The following is a 24,472-nucleotide window of genomic DNA, read 5'->3' as shown; positions in this document are numbered from 1 at the left end:
GCACCTAGCAGAAAGCATGTGATGACAGGCACTGATAGGTACTCGTTCAATAAATTAAATGATATTGGCATTTCACAATGTCATTGAAATATTCCTAAGCATAATTTTTAATGGATGCCTAATACTTATGTTAGAAGTTGCATAATGCAATGCTTTAATTAGAGAAAGATGTGGAGGTAAGAGTGGGCTGAAGGCAGGATGGAGGGAAGGAACATGGTGATGCACACTGTGATAATGAACCCAGTGAGGGCTGATGAGAACTTGACCCGGGCGGCATAGTAGGAAAGAGATGAAGGTACAGAACAAGCCAGGCACACACTGGTGTCCAATATATGCTTGCAAAACACAGTAATCCTCCCTTATATATATTTATATACATATATATGCAAGTATATCTATACATTTACATATAATTCCCACAGTTATATGTAGGTGTATATATATTATATATATATCCACAGGTACTAAATGCGGACCTTTTATGTGATCTCATGTGGTAAAATATATACTCTCTTTGTTCTTTTCCCTCATTTAATGGTGGTCGTTGTTGTTGGCAGAAATACAGCTTTATGAGAATTTTCACAAAGGTGCAGACTGCTCATTTTAAGATGAGGAGGGAAAACATCGTGCTGGATGAAGGTATGCTGCAGTCACTAATGGAGCTTCCAGAGCGATACCACTATGGCATGTACGCCAAGTTCATCAATGACTACGGCACCCATTACATAACGTCTGGATCGATGGGTGGTGTCTATGAGTATATCCTGGTGCTTAACAGAGAAAAAATGGAAACAGCTGGTAAGTAGAATGGGTGTGCGATGCACATAGTGTTCGGTGCATACACCAGACATGGTGAGCAGTTTTCTAGTCACTGACTCTCGGCCACACGTGATCTCATTTAGTCTCCATGACAACTCTCTACGGTAGCATTAGTATTATTATTTACAGGAACTTGAGGTTCAACAGGGTGAAGTGGCTTGCTAGGAAGCACCACAAATAGAGTTTGAATGCAGACTTGTCTGGCTGTCCAAAATCATGCATTTTCTATGGGACTGTGCTGCTAAGTCACTTCAGTCGCGTCCGACTCTGTGCGACCTCACAGATGGCAGGCCACCAGGCTCCCCCATCCCTGGGATTCTCCAGGCAAGAACACTGGAGTGGGTTGCCATTTCCTTCTCCAATGCATGCAAGAGAAAAGTGAAAGTGAAGTCGCTCAGTCCTGTCCGACCCTCAGCGACCCCATGGACTACAGCTCTCCAGGCTCATCCATCCATGGGATTTTCCAGGCCATATGGCACCATAGTTATCTCTTTAATAATAAAAGGTCTCTGGGGTTTTGCTGTTTAAATGTTAAAACATTTAAAATGTAGATTCTTGGTGGGTAGAACGGCCATCCAAGCAGTCAGTGATGGCAGAAACCTAGAGTCATCCCAGACCCTCCTACCCCTCCATCCCTGTAGATCTCTAAGACCCTTCAGTTCTCTCTCCTGAGCAGCTCTCCTCCATCTTTTCTTCTACTTCCCCTCCTTCAATGGGAGGCTGGGTTTACATCTTTCACTTATGACTGCAGCAACTCCTAAATGGTCTTCAGAGGAAGACTCACCCCTTCCAATCCATTCTTAATACTGCTACCAGAAGGATCATTCTGCCTCACAGATCTTAGAACGTCATCTCCTTGCCTAAGATCCTGCAAGGCTAATACTAAAATCTAAAATCCTTAGCAAGACAGCAACAATCTCCATGGTCTCACTCCAAACTGCTAGAATAGCGGTTCTAAAATGTGTGGACTCCCACCAACAGCATCAGCATCACCTGGGAATGTGTTACAATGCAAATCCTCAGGTTCTCATCCCAAACCTGCTAAATGGGAAACTCTGGGTGTGGGTCCAGCAGTGTGTGTTTCGACAATCACCCTCCAGGTTATTCTCATGCTTAGTATAGTTTGAGAACCAGTGAATGAGTAGAAGGGTGAGAGGTGTATCCATTTTTCAAGCCCAAGTTCAACCTCCAAGTTTTAAGAAGTTTCTTTGACTGCACCAGTTCAGGCTGGTCACTTCCTTCCTTCAACACATTCATATAAATTCCACAGTTTAGTCTTTAAAGCAATTTTCCAAACGTTAATTATTTCTCTTTTCATCTAGACAGCAAGATCCTTGAAAGCAAGCATCCTGTCTGACACTTTTCCACCTCTTTAGTGCCCAACACAGGGTTTAGTACACAGTGAGTGAGCAAAACAACTCATAGTGAGTGAGTTTGAAGAGGGTGTTAACTTAGATTCCTAACTAGGGCCATTCATAAATTTGTCCATCTATCTCTGTATCCATTCTTTTATAATTCAAATATCTATTCAGTGTCTTCTACGTGTTTGTGCTAGGGATACAAAGGCAAGCAAATCTAAATACAGTCCCTACCTTCCTGCAGCATAATACTTAACAAACTGCAGGTTGAAACCCAATAGTAGATCCTGAAATCAATGTATGGATCACAAACATTTTGAACAACACAGAAGAGAAAATATCATAATGGTTTGTAAGCAGTGAGGATAAGTTATTGCTTCAAGAAACTTGTTTTGGTTAAAGACATATATATGTACAGAGTCATGACAAATGAAATAGTTCAGGATAGATCAGTATAAAAAAAGAATTTGAAAAACTTAATTCAAGTGGATCTTTTTAAGAGTCACTCAAAACCATGAGGAAGGACAAAGAGCTAACATTTATTGAGTACTTACTAAGTTCCGGGGCTGTTGTATATATTCTTATTTAATATTCTTGACAACATTTGGAGGTGGGTGTTGTTCTAGTTTTAGCCCCAGAAATGCTGAGGCTCCTTAGGGAAGTTAATTACTTCCCTACATTTGGCCCAGGGCTGCAGGAAGCTGGCGTCAGACCCCTGGACCTGTGTCTTTTCTCCATGTGCTCCTGGTACAGCCTTTCATTTGGTCCCTGGTACTGGATTACTAATTAATTGCCTGGGGGTATCTCAAGCCCCCTCCGCTTTAAAATCTGTGAGGCAGAAATGGGCTTCCAATGTGGTTAATATTCAAAAGGAGCCCACCAACGAATTGTCCCAGGGATAATTACCTCAGCTCTGTTTATAGAAAGCCATATGTCGATAATAGCACAATTTGCTGTTTGTGAAGAGCTGATTTTCTATAAATCCGGAAAGTTAGTGTTGCTTTTCCATAAATATGGAAATGTGCTAATCATCACCTCATCTGCTGGAGCCCGCTAATAAATCAGAATGTCATTTACATATTAACCTACAAAGAACAAAATCATCTACCTTCTTTCCCTTTGACAAACAGAATCACACATACTCTCACTCCATGTTTGATGTCTGTCTAATTTTCTCTTTGTCTCTTTCTCATCCTCTCTCTCACTCCTTCTCTCATTCTCCTCTTTTCCAATGTCTTTTTTCTCTCTGGGTGTCTTTGATCTATATGACTTTAATAATATTTACGTTCTATTAAGTGCTTGTTTCTAAGAAACACACCGTGTGGTATACATCCCCTCCCTCAAAGAGCTGAGCTTGGAACGGAATGATTTAAATGAACACCTGGGCTGGTTTGCTTTGGGGACTCATCTGTCCTTGGGTTTGCCTCAGATCCTCTATGGGCTCATCCCAGAGGATGCGCAAGGCTGTTTTCTTCTAATGTGTCCTTTAGATAAAATACGTCTCCCCTAAAGACAGCATGAAACCATGCATCAAAAATCAAGGGACTTCTCGGATGTTGGGGAGGTGATGTTAGACTTCAATGGGACCCTAGACTTTCCTCAAGGGCTGCTGCTGACAGCTTTCTACATTCTACAGGAATCAGTATTGGCTTTGGGCTGGAATTTCTGGATTTAGATTTTTTTTTTTCTCCTTCATCCCTTCTTTGGAGCTCCTATTATTTGTCTTTATATAAAAATATGACAAAGGGAATAGCACACTCATTATCTGGCCTCTCTGGAGTCTGGCCCTATTACCGAGCTGATGATTTACCTCAGGCAGGTCAAGTACTTCAGTGACACTGTTCTGTTCATATATGTTTCCTGCCTCCTTTTGTGGGTGCTGTCTGTCAGCCTCCAAAACGCTTCCCCGTCTTGCCAACCTGACAGATTTCAACTTATTCTTCAGAACCTTGTTCGGGTATCCCCACCTCTGTGAAACCTGCCCTGACATCCCTCTGTCCATTCTTTCATGGTTTTGTTCATACAGATATGCATTCATCAATTATGTTTGTATTATGTGCCAGGTAAACAAAATAGATATGGTTCCTGTTCTTGCAAAGCTTACAATCTAGTGGAAGAAACTAAACAAACACCTTAAAATCCGGATGTCCTTCTTGGTTCCCCCTTTACTTTCTGCCCCTCATCAGTGAGATCTGTCATTTTTTGTTTCTAAAGCATACATGGCATCTGACCACATCTCTATTACCGTCTAACTGGTCCGAACCACTGTGATCTCTTATCTGGCCACTCTAGAGTATGATGGCTTTTGTGTTGTCTTTCTTTACTTTTCTCCTCTTTCCTTTTACTTTTTCTTTCATTTCTTTCCATTCTTGTTGTTGTCACTGTTGTTCTGCAAACAGTCTAACATAGCAAGCTCATTTTAGCCTACAGCCTTGGTACTAGCAGTTCTCTCTGTCTGGGCTACCCTTCCCTCTGATGTTTGCATAGCTGTATTCTAACCATTCAAATCTCAACTTAAATGCCCCCTTTTCCAAAAGGCCTTTTATGACCATGTAGCAAGTCCCTCTTTGGTATAGCACCCTATTTTAATTCTCAGGCTATCACATATTCAGTAATTACCATGTTCACATGCTTATTTGTTTATTGTCAACCTCTTCTTCCTAGTATGCATGTTCCATGAGAGCAGGGACCTCATATGTTTTGTTTGCTATTATATATTCACTTCCTAGAATGGTGTTTGGCCTTAATAGCTTCTGTTGAGTGAGCTAATGAATAGATACATGAAGTGAAGTGAAATGAAAGTCACTCAGTTGTGTCCAACTTTTTGAGACCCCATGGATTATATAGTCCATGGAATTCTCCAGGGCAGAATACTTGAGTGGGTAGCCTTTCCCTTCTCCAGGGGATCTTCCCAACCCAGGGATCAAACCCAGGTCTTCCTCATTGCAGGTGGATTCTTTACCAGCTGAGCCAATTGCAAATTGTGATATGAGCTATGTAGAAAATGAACAGGTTGTAGAAATAGAGACTGACTGTGGAAGGAGAGGGAGAAGAAAATCAGTTTAGGATTATCTGGGAAAGTCTCTTGAGTAAATAGGATAAGGTCTAAAAAGATACTCAGAAGGAGACTCCCAAGACAAGAGAGAAGGTGCCCTGGGCAGAATGGACAGCCTGGAGTGTTTGAGAACTGAAATAAGAATGTGTGGCCGAAGCCTGCAGATAAGGTGGGGGATGGAGGGAGCTGAGGTTGGAAGTAGCTGCAGATGGTCTTGCTGGTCGTAGTAAGACGTATAGACTTTGTCTGTAGTGAAAAGGAAATCACTAAACTGTTACCCAGCTGTGCCATGGTCTAATCTCTGTGTCAGTAGGTCATTCCACTGTCTGAAGAGCACAGATTAGAGGGGGTGAGAGCAGACTCAAGGAGCACAGTTAGAAGACTCCTGTTGATATCCAGGTAAGGAATCATAATGGAGATGAAAGAATATGATTGATTCGAGACATATTTTGAAATAGAGTTTGGGTAATTTGCAGATGACCTGGGTGTGAATTGTGAAGTGTAAATACTCCTTCTATATTATATTTCAGCCACACACACACACACACACACACACACACACATTAGGGCAAGAAGAACATGATGAGTGTGCCTGGGAGGGCCAACTTCCTAAGAGAGGTACCTCTAGGCATTTGGAAATATGGCAGGGATTCTCAAGCCAGGAAAATAATCCAGAATATATATGTATGTACACATAAATTCATACACCATACTAATTGAAATGATCTATATGTCTTTTCTACTGACAATGAACTAGACTTTCCCTTTATGGCCAATGTAGGTAGGTCCTGCACATGCATGCTCAGCTGTGTCTGACTCTTTGTGACCCTATGGACTGTAGCTGCCAGGCTCCTCTGTCCACGGAATTTTGGAGTGGGTTGCCATTTCCTTCTCCAAGGTATCTTCCCAGCCCAGGAATCGAACCCTTGTCTCCTATATCTCCTACATTGCTGGAGGATTCTTTACCTCTTGAGGCGTTTGGGCTTCCTAGACACATTTAGCTTAGCTTCTGTGACCTTTGTCTCTCAAATGCCCCACGAAACAGATTTTCTTGTAAGTTAAGTAATCTAAGTAAGTCAGATAAGATACCTCCATCTGGGATGATGTGAGAGAAACTATGCATGGAATAGAAAGTAAACTAATAGCCCTCAGAGCTCTAAAGGTTCATGATTCTATTGCTGTCGTTTCGATACTCAGTTGTGTCCAACTCGTCTGTGGCACCATGGACAATAGTACACTAAGCTCCTCTGTTTATGGGATTTTTCGGGCAAGATTACTGGAGTGAGTTGCCATTTCCTCCTCCAGGGAATGTTCCTGACCCAGGGATTGAACCTATGTCTCTGAGTCCCCTGCATTACAGGTGGATTCTTCACTGTTGAGCCACCAGGGAAGTCTCTTGATTCTGTAGTTTGGAATATTGAGGTCTGCAAAGATCTTACAGAGAATGACTTCTGTTGATGCTCCTCCACTTGTGAAGGAAGCCAATAGTATTTTATGGCCCCATGAAAGCCATCAGGCAATGTGGTAGTGAAAAGGGTTCTTTTTACAAAGATATCTTTGCTTTTGGTTCTGCCATTTAAAAGCTAATACTTTGTATCTCTGAGTTTCAGTTTTCCCATAACTAATATAAGTATAATAAACTACTTTTAAAAACCATTACGAGAATTAATGAAGATATTTCTAAAAAGCATCATGATAAAGAAAATACTGTGTAAGCAGTGGTTATTATTATAATTACAGTTTTAGGTGGGGTGAGTAAGTAGCAGAATCATTGGATCAAGGTCTGTGGAATGAAGAAATATGCTGGCAGATGGTAGTGAGGAATCTAAACTTGGGAGTCAGAAACATCTTGGTGGAGCTCTTGCTTCTACCATTTAGTATTGTGTGACCCTGATCAAGGAACTTAATTTCTCTGAACCTCAGTTTTTTTCAAGACCCAAATAGGAATGATAATAAAGCCTTGTTTGAGAATAATTCCAAGTATCAGTACATTTTGGATGGTAAGTGTTTAAAGAGATTTGTTTTCCCTTGAATGCAGGATGTTAGTATAGCTTAGTGTTTGAAAATATAAGTTCTGTCACGTTACTGTGTGATTATCGGCAGATTATTTAATCATTTTATGTCTTAATTTCTTCATCCCTTAAGCTGGAGGTATTAATGGCATTTAACTCATATTAATTGTGAGGAATAAGAAAAGTTATCCACAGAAAATATTTAGAGTAATGCTAATGATAATGAGCACTCATTAAGCATCAATTGCTGAAAAAGGTTCTAATCTAGATTCCTTGTGTTCACATCTCATCTCTACCACTGACTGACCATGTGACCCTCGGGCAAGTGCCCTCAGGCAAATGCCTCCCTCTTCCTGCCTGGTTCCTGTTCCCCTAAATGAGACAATGACAGAAGACACTTCATAGGCCTGTTATGAGTATGAAATGAAACAGTCTATGTGATCAGGGCTTCCCTCATAGCTCAGTCGGTAAAGAATATGCCTGCAATGCAGGAGACCTGGCTTCAATTCCTGGGTCGGGAAGATCCCCTGGAGAAGAAGATGTCAACCCACTCCAGTATTCTTGCCTGGAGAATCCCATGGACAGAGGAGCCTGGCAGGCTACAGTCCATGGGGTCACAAGAGTTGGACACAACTTAGCGACTAAGAGAGAGAAAGAGATGTGATCAGGTGGCCCAGGGCCCGACATATAGTAAGAGTTTAAAAATGGTACTTATTGCTGCACTATGTTGGTGTAGTGACACTATGACGGAAATGGGTGAATTTAATTCAGATGACCGTTATATCTACTACCATGGGCAAGAATCCCTTAGAAGAAAAGGAGGAGCCCTCATGGTCAAGAGTCTGAAATGCAGTGCTTGGGTGCAATCTCAAAAAATGATAGAATGAACTCAGTTTGTTTTCAAGGCAATCCATTCAACATCACAGTGATTCAAGTCTAGGCCCCAACCACTAAAGCTGAAGAAGATGAAGTTAAATGGTTCTATGAAGACTAAAAGCCTTTATAGAACTAACACCAAAAAAAAAAAAAAAAAGAAGAAGAAGTCCTTTTCATCATAGGGGACTGAAATGCAAAAGTAGAAAGTCAAGAGATATCTGGAGAAACAGGCAAGTTTGGCCTTGGAGTACAAAATGAAGCAGGGTAAAGGCTAACACAGTTTGCAAAGAGAATGCACTGATCATAGCAAACATCCTCTTCCAGCAACATAAGAGAAGACTCTACAAATGGACATCACCAGTTGGTTAATACCAAGATCAGACTGATTATATTCTTTGCAGCTGAAGATGTAGAAGCTCTTTACAGTCAGCAAAAACAAGACCAGGAGTTGACTGTGGCTCAGATCATGAGCTCCTTATTGCAAAATTCAGACTTAAATTGAAGAAAGTAGGGAAAACCACTAGGCCATTCAGGAATGACCTAAAACAAATCCCTTGTGATTACACAGTGGACATGACAAATAGATTTAAGGGATTAGATCTGATAGACAAAAGTGCCTGAAGAACCATGGACGGAGATTCATAACATTGTACAGGAGGCAGTGACCAAAACCATCCCCAAGAAAAAGAAATGCAATAAGGCAAAATGGTTGTCTGAGGAGGCCTTACAAATAGCTGAGTAAAGAAGAGAAGTGAAAGGCAAAGGAGAAAGGGAAAGATACATCTACCTGAATGCAGAGTTCCAAAGAATAGAAAGGCGAGATAAGAAAGCCTCCTTAAGTGAACAATGCAAAGAAATAGAGGAAAACAATAGAATGGGACAGACCAGAGATCTCTTCAAGAAAATTGGAGATATCAAGGGAACATTTCATGCAAAGATGGACACACTAAAAGACAGAAATGGCATGAACTTAAAAGAAGCAGAAGATATTAAGAAGAGGTGGCAAGAATACACAGAAGAACTCTACAAAAAAGGTGTTAATGACCTGGATAACCACAATGGTATGATGACTCATCTAGAGCCAGACATCCTGGAGTGTGAAATCAAGTGGGTCTTACAAAGCAATACTACTAACAAAGCTAGTGGAGGTAATGGAATTCCAGCCAGTTATTTCAAATCCTGAAAGATGCTGTAATGTGCTGCAGTCAATATGCCAGCAAATTTGGAAAACTCAGCATTGCCCACAAGACTGGAAAAGATCAGTTTTCATTCCAATCCCAAAGAAAGGCAATGCCAAAGAATGTTCAAACTACCACACAATTGTGTTCATGTCACATGCTAGCAAGATAATGCTCAAAATCCTTCAAGCTAGGTATCAACAGTACATGAACTGAGAACTTCCAGATGTACAAGTTGGATTTAGAAAAGGCAGAAGAACCAGAGATAAAATTGCCAATATCTGTTGGATCATAGGAAAAGCAAGAGAATTTCAGAAAAAAAAACCATCTAATTCTGCTTCACTGACTACGCTAAAGCCTTTGGCTGTGTGTATCACAACAAACTGTGGGAAATTCTTAAAGAGATGGGAATACCAGATCACCTTACTTGCCTCCTGAGAAATCTGTATGCAGGTCAAGAAGCAACAGTTAGAACCAGAAATGGAACAACAGACTGGTTCCAAATTGGGAAAAGAGTATGTCAAGGCTGTATATTGTCCCCTTGCTTATTTAACTTACGCAGAGTACATCATGAGAAACGCTGGGCTGGATGAAGCACAAACTGGAATCAAGATTGTGGGGAGAAATACCAATGACCTTAGATGTGCAGATGACACCACCCTAATGGCAGAAAATGAAGAGGAATTACAGAGATTCTGGATGAAGGTGAAAGAGGAGAGTGAAAAAGCTGGCTTAAAACTCAACATTCAAAAAACTTTGATCACGGCATCCAGTTCCATCACTTCATGGCAAATAGAATGGGAAACAATGAAAATAGTGACAGACTTTATTTTCTTGCACTACAAAATCACTGAAGATGGTGACTACAGCCATAAAATTAAATAACTCTTGCTTCTTGGTAGAAAGGCTATGACAAACCTAGACAGCATATTATAAAGCAGAGACATCACTTTGCCAACAAAGCTCCATCTAGTCAAAGCTGTGGTTTTTCCAGTAGTCATGTATGGATGTGAGAGCTAGACAATAAAAAACGCTGGACACCAAAGAATCGATGCTTGCAAACTGTGGTGCTGGAGAAGACTCTTGAGAGTCTCTTAGACAGCAAGGAGATCAAACCAGTTGAACCTAAAGGAAATCAACCATGAATTTTCATTGGAAGGACTGATACTGAAGCTCCAATACTTTGGCCACTTGCTGCAAAGTGCCAACTCATTGGAAAAGACCCTGATGCTGGGAAAGATTGAGGGCAGGAGGAGAAGGGGATGACAGAGGATGAGATAGTTGGATGGCATCATTGACTCAATGGACATGAGTTTGGGCAAACTCAGGGAGATAGTGAAGGTCAGGGAAGCCTGGCATGCTGCAGTCCATGGGGTTGCAAAGAATGAGGCATGACTGAGCAACTGAACAACAACAATGTTGGTGTTACTATTACCACATTCATTACTCCCAGCTTTCCAGTTGTTAATTCTACAATCTTAACTATCCTCTCATCTCTAATGTGGGAACAATAAGGCAACCTATCTCATAGGTCTCTGCAATTGGTCAGCTTTGAAACATTGTTCAAATGGAAGAAACATCATTATGCCCAGCCTGCAGTGGCCAACACTTTTGCTGTAAGACTTGGAGTCTTAGCATTCATGCCTCCTTCCCTTACCTGGCCATTTTTTAAAATCAAGGTAATTCATTTCTGTCCCTAGAGCTTCATCCCATTTTGGAGGGACTGCTCCTCCCATTGATCAAGGTCACTTTGAATTCTTTTCACTATCTTTCAAAGTCTTAACAAGCCCAATCAGTGCCTGTGTTCCATCATGCCTCCCTTTGATGGATGCCAGATAACAGTGACCCTGGAAATGACCCTTTCAGTGAAAATGCAGTACATTCAGCCCATCACTGATCATCACTCTCCAACTAGGGTCCTTGGGCCAACTGGTCTACTACCTAACACACTGGGTAGAAAAAGCCATAGGGAAAGAAAGTGAAAGTGAAGTCGTTCAGTCATGTCTGACTCTTTGTGACCCCATGGACAGTAACCTACCAGGCTCCGTGGTCCATGTGATTTTCCAGGCAAGAATACTGGAGTGGGCTGCCATATCCTTCTCCAGGGGATCTTCCCAACCCAGGAATCAAACCCAGGTCTCCTGCATTGCAGGCAGGAGCCACACTGGGTAGAAAAAGCCATAGGCACATGACAAAAATCTCACTAAAGTTGATGTCAATTATAGTTTTACATTCTTTTCCTTTGTCCTCTTTCCTTCTCTTTATTTATTCAATAGCTTTTCATTCAACAAACATATATTAAGCACACAAAATATGGTTAGCACTGTCTAGACACCAACATGGATCCTATTATCTCATATAGCAGGTAATAGGGTTTCTCTGTTATAATCATGTGATTATAGTCAGGGATGATTTATTATAGGGACAACCAGATTGGTTACCACCTATAGTGAATTAACAATTTATTTTTGTTTTCACTGTACTTAGTAATAACTGAAATATTTGGTTCTAACAAAATATATTTAAAATATTTGATTCTAATAAATATATTAACTCCTAAGGTTGGTAAAATACAGTCATTCACATCTGGTATTGAAGATGATCTTCATAACCACTTATAAGGAATAAGTGGTTATGTGAAGCTCTAGGGACAGAAATGAATTTTCTCCCTAATTCTATAGAGAAAGCTTTGGTCTAAAGAGCCCAAGTAATTGGCTCAACATGATTCAATTAGTATTGAATTAAGGTCTTCTGATGTAGAGTTTATATCTTGTCCATGTATTTACCTCCCATCACCCCCTCCCCATTTCTTCACACTCTGTGATTCATTCTGATACTATATTCAAGGGCTTAAACTCTAGTAACAGTGGTAAAATGGCTAAAAGTTACTGAGCATTTCATCACATGGCAGACACTGAATTAGGCATTTAAATGCACTATCTCATCTTATCCTCAGGAAAGACCTGGGAAGAGCATACTATAACACTAATTTATAAATGAAGAACTGAAGCTCAGCAATGTCAAATATCTTGTGCAAGGTCAAGTTTGCCTTGTTATTATGGGTGGAGTCCAAGTTCAGTGTGAGAACCTGTGATATTAATAAACATTCTATAATGCCTCAGAGGTGTTTTACGTAGGGCTTTTCAAACTACAGGCTACAGCCCACTAGCAGATTGTAAGAGAAATTTAGTGAGCCATGACTAGCATTTAATAAAATGAAACAGAATACAGTAGGAAGGAAAACCTCAGCGAGCATCACAGAAAGTATGGTTAAGAACTGCAACTTATTTTAGCTGGCTGTGAATGGGCTGGATCATGATGTCAACTGTATTGCTTACTTTTGGGGGGAGAAGGAAATGGCAGCCCACTCCAGTATTCTTGCCTGGAAAATCCCATGGACCGCAGAGCCTGGTAGGCTACCGTCCATGGGTCGCAAAGAGTAGAACACAACTGAGCGACTTCACTTTCACTTTCATACTGTCTTAACCCAGTGTGCTCCGCTGACTGTAGCCACGCATCTAATCACCTTAAATAAAGGAAAAAAACATCACTAGCCATAACAAAGGCACTAGGAAGTATATTAGTTAAGGTTCTCCAATACATACTTTACTTATATAAGTAAAGAGAGTTCTTATAAAATATTGGCTCACACAATGATAGAGCCTGACAAGTCCCAAGATCCATATTTGGCAAGCTGTGGACTTAGGGGAGTTGATGATTTAGTTCCAGCTTGAGTTCAAAGGCTTAAGAATCAGGGGAGCTGATGGTGTAGTCCCAATTTGAAGGTTGGAGGCTTGAGACCAGAAAGAGCTGATGTCTTAGTTTGAGTCCAAAGGCAAGAAAAAAGCCAATTTTCCAGTTCAAGGCAATTAGGCAGGAAGAATCCTCCCTTTTTTAAAAAGTTTATTTAATTTTAATTGGAGGATAATTACTTTACAATAATGTGTTGGTTTCTGCCATACATCAACACGAGTCAGCCATAGGTATACATATGTTCCTCTTGAACTTCCCTCCCAGCCTCCACCCCATCCCACTCCTCTAGGTTGTCACAGAGCACGAGATTTGAGCTTCTTGCATCACAGAGCAAATTCCCACCGGCAATCTATTTTAAATATGGTAATACATATGATTCAATCCTGCTCTCTCAATTTGTCCCATCCTCCCCTTCCATGGCTGTATCCACAAGTCTGTTTCTTATGTTTGTGTCTCCTTTATTGCCCTGCAAATAGGTTCACCAATACCCTCTTTCTAGATCCCATATGTATGCATTAATATACAATGTCTGTTTTCTGACTTACTTTACTCTGTATAATAGGCTCTAGGTTCACCTACCTCATTAGAACGGACTCAAACGTGTTCCTTTTTATAGATGAATAATATTTCATTGTATATATGTACCACAACTTCTTTATCCATTCATCTGTCGATGGACACCTAGGTTGCTTCCATTTCCTAGCTATTGTAAATAGTGCTATGATGAACACTGGGGTACATGTGTCTATTTCAGTTATGGTTTCCTCAGGGTATATGCCCAGTAATGGGATTGTTGGGTCATAAGGTAGTTTTATTCCCAGTTTTTTTTTTTTTTTAAAGGAATCCATACTGTTTTCCATAGTAGCTGTATCCATTTACATTTCCAACAACAGTACAAGAAGGTTCCCTTTTCCCCACACCCACTCCAGGATTTATTGTTTGTAGATTTTTTGATGATGCCCATTCTGATCCTTGTGAGGTAATACCTCATTGCAGTTTTGATCTGCATTTATTTAATAATGAGGGATGTTAAGCATCTTTGCATGTGTTTATTAGCCATCTCTATGTCTTCTTTGGAAAAATGCCTCTTTAGGTCTTCTGCCCACTTTTTGACTGGGTTGTTTCTTTCTCTGGTATTGAGTTTCATGAGCTGCTTGTATATTTTGGAGATTAATCCTTTGTCAGTTGTTTCATCTACTATTATTTTCTTCCATTCTGAGGGTTGTCTTTTCACCTAGTTTATAGTTTTCTTCGCTGTGAAAAAGCTTTTGAGTTTAATTAGGTCCCATTTGTTTATTTTTGCTTTTATTTCCATTACTTTAGGAGATGGGTCATAGAGGATCTTGCTATGATTTATGTCAAGGAATGTTAGGCAGGAAGAATCCTCTCTCACTCAGGGAAGGGTCAGTCTTTTTGTCTGTTCAGGATTTCAAATTGAATGAGGCCCACCCACTTTAGGGAGAGAAATCTGCTTTACTCAAGCTACTGATTTAAATGTTGATCTCATCCAAAAATAGCTCACAGAAACACCCAGAATAACATTTGACCAAATATCTGGACACCCTGGCCCAGTCAAATTGATGCATGCAATTAACCATCACAGGAAGGTAGTCAAAGGGGAAATCTAGAGGCAGATGTTAGTATTAACTGCTGAGACAGGTGTGTAAAGTCTCATGGAATGAAACAGCTTATCCAAATAAAAATGAAAAAAACACAAGCAATCACTGAGTTCTAACTCTGTGGCAGGCAGCATACTGAGTGCTTACATGCATTTCATCCCATTTAAGCTTCCTGGCAATGCTTTGAGCTGTATTTTATGGCTATAGCCATTTTACAAATGATGAAAACAAGGCACTGAAAGATAAATGACACATCCAAGCTGACACCACCAGTTAGAAGCAAAGTGAACTATGAAATGAGGATTTCTAATTCTTGGTTCACTGCTTCTGTGATATATCTGGATATTTACTTTACTTATCTTCTTTTTTTAAAACTATTAAACCACTTGTGATAACTTTGAAAGTGGTTAAGTGAGGTTTTAAAAATACCCAAGGGCCTTAGAAAGCATCACTATGAACAAAGCTAGTGGAGTTGATGGAATTCCAGTTGAGCTATTTCAAATCCTAAAAGATGATGCTGTGAAAGTGCTGCACTCAATATGCCACCAAATTTGGAAAACTCAGCAGTGGCCACAGGACTGGAAAAGGTCAGTTTTCATTCCAATCCCAAAGAAAGGCAATGCCAAAGAATGCTCAACTACCATACAATTGCACTCATCTCACATGTTAGTAAAGTAATGCTCAAAATTCTCCAAGCCAGGCTTTAGCAATACATGAACCATGAACTTCCAGATGTCCAATCTGGTTTTAGAAAAGGCAGAGGAACCAGAGATCAAATTGCCAATATCTGCTGGATCATGGAAAAAGCAAGAGAGTTCCAGAAAAACATCTATTTCTACTTTATTGACTACGCCAAAGCCTTTGACTGTGTAGATCACAATAAACTGTGGAAAATTCTGAAAGAGATGGGAATATCAGACCACCTGACCCGCCTCTTGAGAAACCTATATGCAGGTCAGGAAGCAACAGTTAGAACTGGACATGGAACAACAGATTGGTTCCAAATAGGAAAAGGAGTACGTCAAGGCTGTATATTGTCACCCTGCTTATTTAACTTATATGCAGAGGACATCATGAGAAACGCTGGGCTGGATGAAGCACAAGCTGGAATCAAGATTGCTGGGAGAAATATCAATAACCTCAGATATGCAGATGACACCACCCTTATGGCAGAAAATGAAGAGGAACTAAAAAACCTCTTGATGAAATGAAAGTAGAGAGTGAAAAAGTTGGCTTAAAGCTCAACATTCAGAAAACGAAGATCATGGCATCTGGTCCCATCACTTCATGGCAAATAGATGGAGAAACAGTGGAAACAGTGTCAGACTTTATTTTTGGGGGCTCCAAAATCACTGCAGATGGTGACTGCAGCCATGAAATTAAAAGACGCTTACTCCTTGGGAGGAAAGTTATGACCAAACAGCATATTAAAAAGCAGAGACATTACTTTGCCAACAAAGGTCCGTCTAGTCAAGGCTATGGTTTTTCCAGTGGTCATGTATGAACGTGAGAGTTGGACTGTGAAGAAAGCTGAGCACTGAAGAATTGATGCTTCTGAATTGTGGTGTTGGAGAAGACTCTTGAGAGTCCCTTGGACTGCAAGAAGCTGCAACCAGTCCATCCTAAAGGAGATCAGTCCTGGGTGTTCACTGGAAGGACTGATGCTGAAGCTGAAACTCCAGTACTTTGGCCACCTCATGCGAAGAGTTGACTCATTGGAGAAGACTCTGATGCTGGGAGGGATTGGGGACAGGAGGAGAAGGGGATGACAGAGGATGAGATGGCTGGATGGCATCACCAACTCGATGGACATGAGTTGGGTAAACTCCGGGAATTGGTGATGGACAGGGAGGCCTGGTGTGCTGCGACTCATGGGGTCACAAAGAGTCAGACATGACTGAGCAACTCAACTGAAGGGAGTATTATCGGCTTCCCAGGTGGCACTAGTGGTAAAGAACCAGCCTGCCAATGCAGGAGATGTAAGAAACATGGGTTCTATCCTTGAGTTGGGGAGATCCTCTGGAGGAGGGCAGGGAAACCTACTCCAGTATTTTTGCCCAGAGAATCCCATGGACAGAGGATCCTGGTGGGTTCCAGTCCATGGGGTCACAGAAGAGTTGAACACAACTGAAGTGACTTAGCATGCATGCACACGAAGTTGTATTCTACTCGATATTCACTCCTAAGGGCAGTATTAGGTCAGTTTGAACCTTGACTGGGAATTATAACAGAGAATTGTAAAGGGTTAAACTGACCAGCTACTGATGGTCTGTTCTGAAGCTTAGGTACATTCACAGAGCTAGGAACAACCATGGTGTGCTGGCACCCATGGCACGCAAATAAGCGAACCTTAAAGACCGGTAGGCCATAAAATGTATCTAAGCTACCAATGGCAGGTAGTTTTAATTGCAAATGCTGCTGGGACTGTTGAGTCGAGGACTGTGACACCAGATAAGGGCTCAGCCAGAAAGAACTGTGGTCAATCAGTGATGTCTGTCAGAGTTAGAGACTGACCCATGGTAGAGCTTCAATGTCTTTCTGGCTGGGGTAATTCAGTATCTAATCCCACCAATCCTGGACATCCTCCAGAGCTTTCCTTGCACTCTGGAGAGTCAGGAGTGGATTCCTAAAGGGTCTGAGCAGGGACTGAGAACCTCTGAGCTATGTATTTTCTGTTCCTTTACTAGACTGGGACAAAGGCAGCCCAGATGGTTAAGCTGTATAGGAGGAATAATTGGGGAAGATGGATGTGTAATCTAAGTTTCTCAAATTTTTCATATAGTCTGTCACATTTATATATTATTGCTATTTTTTGCTTAGAATTCCCTTTCAGGAAGGTTCTGAGCAGAGCATTTTTCCCTTCTTAAGAGGCAGGAAACAATCTCCAAGGAAAACTCTTCTCATAATCCAATCTCCATCCATTCAGCAATCTATCTACTCATCTAGTAAATATTCAGAGAGAAGCCATGATTTCCAGAGATATGGGGTAAAACACACAGATCTCCATCCTGGAGAAATATGTAGTCAGTTGGAGGCTAAGAATAATACTCTGTGATAAGTGCTTGAATAGAAAAAAAATTCAGTAGAAGTACAAAGGAGGGAGCAACCCACCCTTTCTTCCACTCCCATCTTCTAGACTCCAGAGGCACTCAAACCTGGTCTTCTGAAGTTAGTTGGAGTAGGAGTGTGCCTGGTGGAACATGTAGCTAGATCTTCCTAAGAGGAGAGAGTTGCATGGGAGTGGCTGAAGCAGCAAGGGGTAAAAATGAGCGACAGGAGATGAGTGATTCACCCCAAGGCCAGACTCTCTGTGGAGGGCTTGCCCCTGAGGCCAGTGCATACATGAGAACAATCCAGAGTTTAGGTTATTGCAGGAGGAGTGATGATGTATCAGTAACCTGGAAATGTAGTCAGTGTTGCTTCCAGGAAGCCACAGAGAGGATGACAAGTTACAGAACAGCAAGCTGCTGGAGCCATGCAAGGGTGAACATTGAGACAGGAGGGTCCCTGCCCTGGACAAGGGAGCATGCACTCAGCTCTCCATAGCTCCCCCTGGGTCTATGTTGTACTGAGCTACTTGCTGGTCCCTTGACTTAATCACACTTTCTGCTTGGTGCTGTTCCTTCCACCTGGGACTCTGTTCCCCTCCCCTCCTTCAGTCTTCATCACCTGGCTAATGCTTACTCACCCTTGGTCTCTGCTCACACAGGATTTTCCAGGCAGTCTTTCCATCTCCCCGGCTCTGGGTTGGAAGCCTGTCTTAAGTACTTCAATGCACCCAGGACATAGCTCTATGTATATCACACTATTACAACCACCTGCCTCTATAGTGCGTCTTGGGAATGATGCGTCCCTGGAATTTTTCCCATAGGCTGAGGCTGATTCACATTAGAGACTCAGTGTCTTTCTAGCAGGGCTGGTTCAGAATCTAAACCCATAGATGCTGGGCACCCTCTAGAGCTTCTCTTATACTCTGAAGAGTCAGAGGTGAATCCCTACAGAGACTGAGTGGGATTGAACAGTGAGGATGGTGAGCTGGGCAGGAACCTGATTGCGAAGGGTCTTGTACTTATGGCTAAGTAGTCTGGGTTGGCCCAAAAGGTCTTTCACTGTGTTTGCTAACCAACCAATCATCTCGAACAGAGAGGCACTAGATTCTAACAAGCTCCGGGCTTTATCCTCAGTTACCATGACAACCAGGCTTCACAGTGATGGATGGTATTGATTGACTGACAGACTCCCGGTGTCTTGGCTCTGTCCCCACCCCGCTTAAGTCATTTACATACACATGGAATTGAGACCATTAGCTCCATCCTCCTGAATTTATCCTGATTTTGACTTTCTACCTCTATCACTGAAAACAGTCTCAGCCCAAAAGGAAGGTGATGATGATGTCAAAATTACACCCAGGGCCATCCTTAGCTCCCTCTCCCCCAAGTATGTGGCAAGGAGAAAATGGGCTCTGGACACAGATCTTGGGTCAATCCCTGATCTACTATTTATTTATTGTATCATTTTGGGCAAGTGGCTGAAACCATCTAAGCCTTGAGTTGCTCATCTATAAAATGGGAAAAGGTGTACCTCCTGTGGAATGATCTGTGCATATTAAATAATGCCTGGAAAATTTTTGCCCAGCACATAATGTGGATGTTCCATCTTCTTCATTCATTCCATCTCAGTTTATAGTACAGCTAACACTACAGAGAAGTTGATTAAGAAAACAGGTGTTCATAAACTCTTCAGCTTCCCTTAGTCTCTGATTTTTCCAGTTCAGAATCAGGAACCAACAGCACAGCCTGTGTATGGTGTGGCATTTCTGGCAGCAGTAATAATAGTAATTCTCGACCATTTTGGCTACTTTCAAGCCAGGAACTATCTGAAGAACTGTACGTGGCATGGATTAACTCATTTAACCCTTAACTATCTGAAGCACTGTACATGGCATGGATTAACTCATTTAACCCTTAGGGCCACCCTGTGAGACAGAGAATGTTCTAATCTCCATGCTATAGATAACTGTGATATAGAGAGGTCCAGATAGTCAGTGTGCATAGAAATTCTGGCTCAATCAGTCTCCACGTCAGTGCCTGGCCCTCAGCTATCCTCCAGCCTCTCGTTATGACCACACTCATCTAGTGGGCCAGAGTTTCTGACGGTAGCCTCTCATCAGGCAGAGGAGTATAAGAGATCACAGCCCCCAGATTAGCCATTGGAAGCACAGATTCCTTTTCTGAGCTGCTTTGTGGAATGAGGGGGTCATGGAATGAAAGTCTTGGTGAGGCCACTGCTGCTCATGCCCCATCATGAATGTTTCCTGCAGAGTAAGACTGCCTTGATGAGATGGAGTGGGCCCTGAATGCATCAAACCCTGATTCTTGGGCTTATTAGTCATAGATCTTAAGGCAAGTTACCTAATAACCACAGCAAAAACTAACAAAATTTGTTGAACACTTAATTGTACCAGACACTGCTTTTAGAGACTCATGTATAGAATCCATTTTCATCTCCGTTTTCAAATCGGCAACATGAGGCACAGAGAGGCTCAGTCATTCACCCAAAGCCACACTCCCAGGTATGGGCAGAACTCTGCCTCCTCAGTTCACACACTTAACCCCCACAGTTACTGCCTTTTCCCACCCTAGTTTGCCTGTAAAAAGAGCAAAGCCTCCTGGTCCCATAAGATTGTTTTGAGGCTCTGATAAGATAATGCTGATGAAAGAGCTTTATAAAATACCAACTCAGTCAAACAGGGGATATTACAAAGATGCAATTTGTATCATCAACCAAAAGAAGACCGGTGACTGTCAAAGATTTTAGAGGTATTGTCTAGATAGGTTGGAATTAGTGCATCCCTGGGCACTTCTGGGGCCTGTCACATGCTAAGTCTTGAAAACCCCAGAGATGACATTGTAAGTTTGCAGAATAATTGGAAAAACAGATCAAGAAATTGACAATTGCCAAAGGGCGCCAAATACTATGCTATAGGGAGGCAGGGGGATACCATGATGGACACATAGGGATGCCGTGGGGACACAGATACAGGGCCTTTGGGGGTAAGGGAAAGCTTCCTCGAGCTGAGTGGGAGGAACTCAGTGAAGGAAGGGAGGGGACTTTTATAGGGAACAGCACATGCCAGGGCACAGAGTTACGGGCGCTCTTGTTCTCAGGTAGTTGGGAAGAAGCATGCATTTTAATGGATACGCAGAAGCACAGAAGGGGCAAGGAAGTTAGCCAACACTTCCCGGCCCATCCAGCCACACACTAAACAATCATCTTTTCCAATGTTACGGCATGAAATAGACTACACGATTCTTCCTTTCCTTTCTGAGGCTGTCTTTGGGAGCAACCAATGTAGCAAAGCAACATAACACATAAATCACAGCCACCTGAGTGGCATTTGTTTGTTGCATAGAGATAAATAATGCATCGCACCTGCTGTTTTCCACCCGATGCTTTTCATCTGAGGAATGACAGAGACTTGCTGCTTCTGGCACCTCAGAAGTCAGGCTGCCTGGTTCTGCCTCAGAGCCGTGTGGGTGCAGCATCTCCACACGGAGATGTGAGGTGTGAGGAGAGCTCTCACACCTGCACACAGTCCAGACCAGGTGGAAAACAAGGAGCAGACACGGTGGCCGGAGACGCATCTCCCGGCTCCTGGCCTCCCTGGCGGGCACAACAGCTCCTCTAGGGACCAGATGAGAGTGTGGAGGACCCCAGGGGTCCCCAGCACTTCCTGGACTGATCTGCATCTCCCTTTCTTCCACTCTTGAGTTTAGATCATGTTGGCCTCTCTGAGCAGAATCTTGCTGCCAGGGTCCCCAGGCCTTCTCGTGCCCACTCTCTCCTCTCAACGTCCTCCTCACAATCTGGTTAATCCCCACTCATCCTTTCACACTTGCCTCCGGTACCCTTCCTTTTATATCTGTGCATTTGTTGCCTTCTTTCAAAGTCCTCACCACACAGTACAAGAACTGTCAGCTTACCCGTCCATGTCTCCACACCTGGCTGTGAGCATACAGAGAGCAAACACTCCCCTTAACCTGTATTTCCAGACGCCTGGCACACAATAAGAAATTACTAAGGACATAATGAAGTTATCCCAAATGTTCCTCAAGTATTCTGGTATGTTCTTAAAGTTTCAGAATCTTGACTTTAGAGGAGCTCTTAAGAGACTACTTGTCAATACTTCAAACCCTTCTACTGACAAGCACACAGCTAGCTTCTGCTTGGCACCCTCCAGATGTGGGGAGCTCACTGCCTCATGAAGCAATGATCTCCTTGGCCTCTGAGTGCTGCAGCGATTTACCTTACATTGAGTCTCAAACTCTCTCTCTGTAGCATCTGCCCTTTTGGTCCTAGTTCTTGCCCTTGTAGCCCCACCAACAAGCCATTAATTCCTTTTCCTTAAGACAACCCTCTGGGAAGTTGAGTCTAGTTCTCTGAGAGAGAAATCTCTCCTTCGTCATTCTGATAAACATCCCTCATCACCATCAGTTCAGTTCAGTTCAGTCGCTCAGTTGTGTCCAACTATTTGCAACCTCATGGACTGCAGCACACCAGGCTTCCCTGTCCATCACCAACCCCTAGAGTTTACCCAAACTCATGTCCATTGAGTCAGTGATGCTATCCAACCATCTCATCCTGTCGTCCCCTTCTCCTCTCACCCTCAATGTTTCCCAGCATCAGGGTCTTTCCCAAGGAGTCAGTTCTTCCCATCAGGTGGCCAAAGTATTGGAGTTTCAGCTTCAACATCAGTCCTTCCAAGGAACACCCAGGACTGATTTCCTTTAGGATGGACTGGTTGGATCTTCTTGCAATCCAAGGGACTCTCAAGAGTCTTCTCCAACACCATAGTTCAAAAGTATCCATTCTTAGGTGGTCAGCTTTCTTTATAGTGCAACTCTCACATCCATACATAACTACTGGAAAGACAATAGCCTTGACTAGTGGACCTTTGTTGACAAAGTAATGTCTCTGCTTCTTAATACGCTGTTTAGGTTGGTCATAACTTTCCTTCCAAGGAGTAAGTGCCTTTTTATTTCATGATGGCAGTCACCATCTGCAGAGATTTTGGAGCCCCAAAAAACAAAGTCTGCCACTGTTTCCACTGTTTCTCCATCTGTTTGCAATGATGTGATGGGACCAGATACCATGATCTTTGTTTTCTGAATGTTGAGCTTTAAGTCAACTTTTTCCATTCTCCTCTTTCACTTTCACCAAGAGGCTCTTTAGTTCTTCTTCACTTTCTGCCATAAGGGTGGTGTCATCTGCATATCTGAAGTTGTTGATATTTCTCCCAGCAATCTTGATTCCAGCTTGTTCTTCATCCAGCCCAGTGTTTCTCATGATGTACTCTGCATAGAAGTTACATAAGCATGATGATAATATACAGCCTTGACGTATTCCTTTCCCTATTTGGAACCAGTCTGTTGTTCCATGTCCAGTTCTAACTGTTGCTTCCTGACCTGCATACAGATTTCTCAAGAGGCAGGTTAGGTAGTCTGGTAGCCCCATCTCTTTCAGGATTTTCCACAGTTTATTGCAATCCATACAGTCAAAGGCTTTGGCATAGTCAATAAAGCAGAAATAGATGTTTTTCTGGAACTCTCTTGCTTTTTTTTTTTTTTCTTTAATCTCAGCCATATCGGGTTTGTTAGACATGGTTGCAGAGGGCGCGGAGCGAACTGCGAGCGAGTGAAGTCGAATCTGCGCTGTGGCCGCCGCGAGTGCCCTCTCTTGCTTTTTTGATGATCCAACGGATGTTGGCAATTTTATCTTTGGTTCCTCTGCCTTTTCTAAAAGCAGCTTGAACATCTGGAAGTTCACATCACCTTGAACATTCCCAAAAGGACCAAGCTTTGGATATCTTCAACCTTATGCTGCTTCTTACCCAATCATTCCCCAGCTTCTTTTTTTATCTTATTGTGGTAAGAACACTTGACACATGATTTACTCTTGTAACCAATGTTTTAGCATACAATACAGAATTCTTCACTCTAAGGACAGAGTGGAACAACAGGAACTCCAGAACTTATTCATCTAGGCTAACAGAGTTTATGCCTCATCACCCTCTCCCTCTGGAGAAGGCAATGGCCACCCACTCCAGTACTCTTGCCTGGAAAATCTCATGGACAGAGGAGCTTGGTGGGCTGCACTCCATGGGGTCGCAAAGAGTCAGACACGACTGAGCGACTTCACTTTCACTTTTCACTTTCATGCGTTAGAGAAGGAAATGGCAACCCACTCCAGTCTTCTTGCCTAGAGAATCCCAGGGATGGCAGAGCCTGGTGGGCTGCCATCTATGGAGTCACACAGAGTCGGACACGACTGAAGTGACTTAGCAGCATCACCCTCTCCCTCTGCCTCTGGTAAACACAATTCTGTGCTCTGTTTCTGTGAGTTTGACCGCTATACATACTTCACACTAAGTAGAATCATGCAGTTCTGGTCTTTCTGTGACCGGCTTCTTAGCATAACGTCCTCAGGGTTCAGCCATGGTGTTGCACACAGCAGGATTTCCTTTTTTTCAAAGGCTGCGTGGTGTCCAGTGAATGTCTCATTTTCTTATTTCCTTTGAAAAGTGTGGCTCCCAAAACGTGGCTCCAGGTTCTGGGTTTCTCTAACCTGTGCAGAAGGAGTGAGGTTATCACTGCCTTTCCTCTATTGATTATAATTTTCACTTGGCATCACTGCTCTACTGAGCTGGAAGTTATCTAACACGCTTAGGCCTTTTCTCTGGTTTTCCTGCTAAGCTGACTCTATCCCTTACTGTGCTCATGTACTTGGTATTTTATCTCCAGGA

General features: G+C 42.4%; 1 protein-coding gene across 1 annotated transcript in view; it reads left to right on the top strand.

Moving 5' to 3' along the window:
- C8A (complement C8 alpha chain) overlaps positions 1 to 24,472 on the top strand; it is a 72,056-nt gene that overhangs the window by 33,423 nt on the left and 14,161 nt on the right. Inside the window, exon 7 of the mRNA XM_061411806.1 lies at positions 558 to 798. Within this exon, the coding sequence (XP_061267790.1) occupies positions 558 to 798 (241 nt within the window). The remainder of the gene's footprint in view (positions 1 to 557; positions 799 to 24,472) is intronic.

This window comes from Bos javanicus, chromosome 3 (assembly GCF_032452875.1).
Source record: "Bos javanicus breed banteng chromosome 3, ARS-OSU_banteng_1.0, whole genome shotgun sequence".
Taxonomy (NCBI): domain Eukaryota; kingdom Metazoa; phylum Chordata; class Mammalia; order Artiodactyla; family Bovidae; genus Bos; species Bos javanicus.
The sequence above is the reverse complement of the archived record's forward strand: the minus strand, read 5'-3'. Positions and strand labels throughout refer to the sequence as shown.